Below are 5,510 nucleotides of genomic sequence, written 5' to 3' on the forward strand. Positions count from 1 at the left end.
TAATCATTCTTTAGACTCTTCTCGTTCTGGAGTGAGCTATCTGCTAGGATAAGGCGATTCATTCTCTAATCGATAGTCTTACATCGCTCTCCCGAAGATGGTTTCTCAGCACATATTTAGTGTTTAAAACCAGAACAGATCAACCTACCAACTATGTCGGCCAAGCCTAGTCTATCGAACCAATCTTGCCAACCCGAGGCTAATCAAGCTCAGCTGACCAAGCCAGAGAGCATTCAAATGATTGGTTCATGTATGTAAAATAAATAGAAAATCTTATACAACCACTATTAAAGTAGGGGCAAAAGTGTGATAACATCATAATGTACTCTCTTAACAATAAATAGAAAAATCATCTCAAGTTCAAAGGGAACCAGATATACACCTCTCCTTTCTTACCCTCTATTGGGGTGTGAGTCATGAAAAAATAAAATAATAAAATAATAATAAATAAATAAATAACTTGTATATTTGTATTTTTTAATATATGAATTCATATATTTATTTATGACATAATAAACTTGTTAGAGATTTGATGTAAGTATAAAAACTTGTTTTAAGGTTTTATTATAAATTTTAACATTTATGTGAAAATAAAAAATTTATTTCAAGAGAATACTAAATTTATAAATAATTAAATTTAAAATTATTTGCACAAATACATTTAGCTGCATCAAATTGAGAAGGGATGCATAAGCTTACCACACTTTTGTGTATGTACATATTTAATACTTACATTTTAGTACATATAACATTCTTTTTTTTACTATTACATCAAAATTACTATTAATTTAATTTTAAAAAATAACTCTTACTTGCATATTTTATTGTTATTATGATAGTAAAATATTATTTAATATTATCATGCGATTAGGCTTTTATGTGGGATATGCATATGCATGTTAATAATTAAATAAAACAACAGGCGATCACATTTTATGTCAATTTAGGATTTTGTTTGGGGCAAGTCAACTTTTTAAAAAGCAACTTCGAAGTTGTTTGCTGTTGAATAATAATTTGATGTTTAAAAATTTACATTAACTATTAAATTTCATTTTTAAAAGTAAGACCTCCGATAAAAACTGTATTAGAAAAATCTGTCAAAATGTAATTTACCAAATCAATTAAATCTGCAGTGGTGTGCTGCCCGCCCCGGATAGAGCTCAGTAATCTCTAACAACCCCACTAGGGGTGCAAACAGGCTTGGCTCGTGTTTGCCCGTTCGAAATTGTTCGAGTTTGAAATTGACTTGTGTTCGAAATTGAATCGTGAACAGTGTATTCGAGTTCAGCTCAATTTAAATATATATATATATATTTTGTGTTCAGCTCGTTAAAATTAATTTGAAAAAATTGATTTTGAGTGTTGAATTCGAACCTGAATCAAATCTAAACAAAAATAGACACATGACTGCATTACAACAGCAGTTATCATAATTTAAATTTAGATATAAATATATATAATATATATTATATAAATAATTTTTTATTTGGGGTAAAGCTGGGCCGAATACAGGTAAAAAGAAAATTTTTCATGTTTGGCCATTCTTCGGCTCATTTAATTATTATTATTATTATTATTATTTTATTTATTTATTTATTTATTTATTTTGCTTCTTTTTAGTCCCCCCCCCCATTTGCACCCATCAAGTAATAAGCTTGATTAGTTGTAGTCCTCAAGAAAAGATCCCCGACAAAAGTTTTCGCTCCGACGCTTCGGTCATTAGTTTTGGTTTCTGGGTTCTTGCCCGGTTTGCCGCCTACGGAGATGTCGGCGGCATTGGAATGCTGGTCCGGCCGGCCGAGCACTGATGAGGACATGGTGGAACAAGTCCTCATGAAAACCCACCACCGCTCCGAAGCCTTCCCTTCCCTGACATCCTCCACTGGATCCGCCTCCGCCCCCTCCTCCACCCCCGCTTCACCAACCTCCACCTCCGCCGGTTCACCTCCCTCAAAGAAGTGGCTTCGCCTCGGCCGCAACTTCGCCGGCGCCATCGCTGCCCTCAAGAACTCCCTAAACCTCGACTCCTCCGCCCCTCCCCGCAGCGAGAGCAAGCTTTCCTGGGCCGGCGTTGTCCGCAGCCTCACTCAGCTGTTTCCCACCAGCCAGTTGCCGGAGAAGCTCGTTGCCGACGTCCGCCGCCACTTCGACTCTCTACCGAACAGCTACTCACAAGCTGGATTTGATATGAAGGACGTCATTCTTCATCTTCGCTTAGTCGACCAGGTCGCCGCCGATGACCTACCCGCCTTCCAGATCCAACAGATCCCCGGCGAAAACTCCGGCTGCTGCGAAGGGTACTTCAAACTCAGCTTCGTCTGCAACTCGTCCTTCTCGTGGCCGACGATGTCCAGCGCCTTGGACGGCGTTGTGCTCTGCTACAAGAAGATCCAGATCTTCGAGAAAAAGGGTCTCATCCTCGGCGTCGTCACCGCAGTCATCCATCCCGGCGGCGAGAAGCAGTTCAAATCTCGGATTGATGCTGCTCTTCGATCCGCCTCCAGGAAGCAGAGAGCTCCAGGCGTCAAGCTCCCGTTCAGCCTGTGCGGTTGCCAGGAAGAGGGCTCCAGAGCAACCGATGACGATTCCCACTTCGCCGCAGACAACTCGACAACAACCGAATTCCTCCGCAGGACACATCTCCCAAACCCCCTGCCTGAGTCATCGCTTGTCGTCTACATCGACGAGTGGCAAACCGTCCGCTCCGGCAGGGATGAGCTCGACCGTTGGCTTCTCGGCGCCGATGAGATGGAATTCGTCGAAAGGGTCGGGGCCAGTTCATTCACAGGATTTTTTAAAGGGAAGAAGGTGTGGATTAAGAAATTGAAAGGGTGTGAGAAGGGAAATGCGTATGAGATCGAGATTCGGCAGGATTTGATGCAGCTAATGAACTGCGGGCAGAAGAATTTGCTGCACTTTTGTGGAATCTGCATCCACGAAAGCAATGGGCTCTGCGTCGTGACACGGTTGATGGAGGGAGGATCAGTCCATGATTTGATACAGAGGAACAAGAAGGTCCCTGTCCGTGAGGTGATGATGATTGCCTTGGATGTGGCAGAAGGGCTTATGTTCATGAACAGCCATGGAGTGTCTTACAGAGACCTGAACAGGCAGAAAATTTTGTTGGATCGGCAAGGAAATGCATGCCTTGGGGACATGGGCGTTGTTTCTTCTTGCATGTTTGCAGGGGAGGTTACAGAGTATGAGACTGCCGGCTACCGGTGGCTTGCTCCTGAGGTGAGTCTGCTTTCTTCACTTTGTCTTTTTTTCCTTAAAAATCCAACCTTGGCGCATTTACATATATGTACTACGCAATTCCTTTGTATTTATATATCTAAAACCAAAATTTTACTTTTTACATTTATATCATACAAAAATTTTTACATCACATAAAAAAAATTACATCTTTTTTCATGAAAGATGGCATGCACTTAAAATTTGAATTTTAGGTGCTAAAAATTTAACATAGGAATTTAGTTGTTTGTAGGGAAGTCTTCCAAAGATGCATGGTCGTCGGAAGTTAGAAGATAAACGCTTAAATATAGACGGCAGACAAATGCTAAAAAAATGATCCCTAGTTTTGTTTCACTTTCTGTCCAAATGATCGTTTTTTGTGTGCATTTTCTTATTCAATTAGCATCAATTTTCTTATGTATTACTGAAAAGCGCATAAAATATACTGATGCCTTTTTCATTTATTATACCACTAATTCAAGAACTAATACTTAGTTTGATGAGTCCCTCTGCTCAACATGTCTAATGATTTCGCCATATGTCTTATTTTTATGATTCAACAACTCTCCATAAGTTTGCTGGTACGGCTTCGCAATACTGCATTGTCAATAGCCCTTTGTTGCACAGTGCAGGGCCAACAGAGCTTATGAACATATTCCAATTTTTTTATGGAGTATTAGTAGCGGCAGATAGATAAATTGGGAATTTGGTCAATTACAGACAAAAAAATATATCAAATTCTTCCAAAAAAATAAAAAAATCGAATATTAAACTTGAAACATTACACGATTTGGTCAATTACACTCATTTTCTTGCTTGTAAATAGAAAATATATTTAAAAAATGATGATTTTGTTTTCACTAGTGTCATGTTTTACAAAAAGTTCTTAAAGAGTTTGAAATCAATGCCAGTGGTTTAATCATCCCACAAAATGTTATTTGTAACAAACTTCTTCATTTTTAAAATTATGATTTCCAATTTCACATAAACCCTTTGATGCACCAAATCCTTTTGGAGGAGTCCATTAAAAAAAAAAATGGAATGATCAGTTGTTTAGCATCAATTAGCTCATTATGTTCCTCCATTTTGATGTCCAACAGATCATTGCGGGCGATCCAGAGAGCGTTACTGAAACCTGCATGAGCAACATATACAGCTTCGGCATGGTGTTATGGGAGATGATAACGGGAGAAGCTGCCTTCTCATCCTACTCGCCGGTGCAGGCGGCGGTGGGCATTGCCGCCTGCGGATTACGTCCGGATATCCCAAAGGATTGCCCTCCAGTTCTAAGGTACCTAATGACAAGATGCTGGAACAATTGCCCGACCAAGCGGCCTAAGTTTTCAGAAATCGTCGCCATACTGCTGAAGCATAACGTTTCATGATGGTTAGAGCTCAAATTCTTGGATGAGCCAACCTCATTTTGTATGTTTTTGCGCAGTATGTTGAAGAAAGAAACGGGGCATGCATGCTTATTTTTTTCTCTATAATTTAGATCCAGTGAGTATATGAATCCTTGTTATTCTCTTCTTGCGCAAAAAATTGTTTGTTTTGTGGGGGCAAGTTTAGCCGGCTGCTTCATGGATGGCGATCGTGGCATTGTATCTGGTATTTTTTACTCACCTTTCATCTTAATGTATAGTTCTAATTGAGATTACTTTTTAATTGTTGCTGCTATCTTCTAATGCTCAGGGAGGTTATTTCAGACTTATTTCAGAGTTATTGTAGTGGAATGTATGAGTTTCTCTTCAATAACTCCGAAATAAAGACTTTTGTCTTATATGAACTAATGATTTAATATTTATATGTATATAAAATAGAAGATCTGCGAATGTCGTTATCTGTGTGAGATTTACTCTTGCTAATGCAAAAGAAATTATGGGATTTTTATCCGTATTGTATAATTTTGAAATTATATAGTATTTCTTATATTAGTATACCATTTTAATTTTTGATATCATATTAAAATATCATTAATATTTCTTTCTTTCTCAAGTGATGCATTTTTTTAAAGTATATATTTTAATATAATTATGTTTATAAAATATTATATAAATAAATATTAAATATCTGTGTTGAAAATATCAATGAGATAATTTTGGGGGCATTTGAATGCATACCACCCACTTCCTAAGTATTTATATATCTATTTCATAAACTTTACTATTTATATTTATTCCACCAAAATCTTTCATATCACATAAAAACATTACTAGTTTGATTTCTAATATGTGAAATATGTGAAATGGTATATATATATATATATATATATATAT

At 37.6% G+C, this 5,510-nt stretch overlaps 1 protein-coding gene across 1 annotated transcript; it reads left to right on the forward strand.

The window, feature by feature from the left end:
• Window positions 1-1,642: 1,642 nt before the first annotated feature.
• LOC110025784 (ephrin type-A receptor 8-like) lies at window positions 1,643-4,911 on the forward strand. Its single transcript, XM_020726440.1, has 2 exons — window positions 1,643-3,237; window positions 4,335-4,911. Exons 1-2 carry the CDS (start codon window positions 1,765-1,767, stop codon window positions 4,617-4,619), a joined length of 1,758 nt encoding a protein of 585 aa, XP_020582099.1. The 5' UTR covers window positions 1,643-1,764; the 3' UTR covers window positions 4,620-4,911.
• Window positions 4,912-5,510: the final 599 nt, after the last annotated feature.

Source organism: Phalaenopsis equestris, unplaced genomic scaffold, assembly GCF_001263595.1.
Source record: "Phalaenopsis equestris unplaced genomic scaffold, ASM126359v1 Scaffold000330, whole genome shotgun sequence".
NCBI classification, from domain to species: domain Eukaryota; kingdom Viridiplantae; phylum Streptophyta; class Magnoliopsida; order Asparagales; family Orchidaceae; genus Phalaenopsis; species Phalaenopsis equestris.

What these genes read in the sequence shown, in the direction of transcription:
- LOC110025784 (XM_020726440.1), top strand. Translation starts at nt 1,765, where the DNA reads ATGTCGGCGGCATTGGAATGCTGGTCCGGCCGGCCGAGCACTGATGAG. An exon ending in ACCGGTGGCTTGCTCCTGAG is followed by an intron (nt 3,238 to 4,334) that starts GTGAGTCTGCTT and finishes GATGTCCAACAG; the next exon opens with ATCATTGCGGGCGATCCAGA.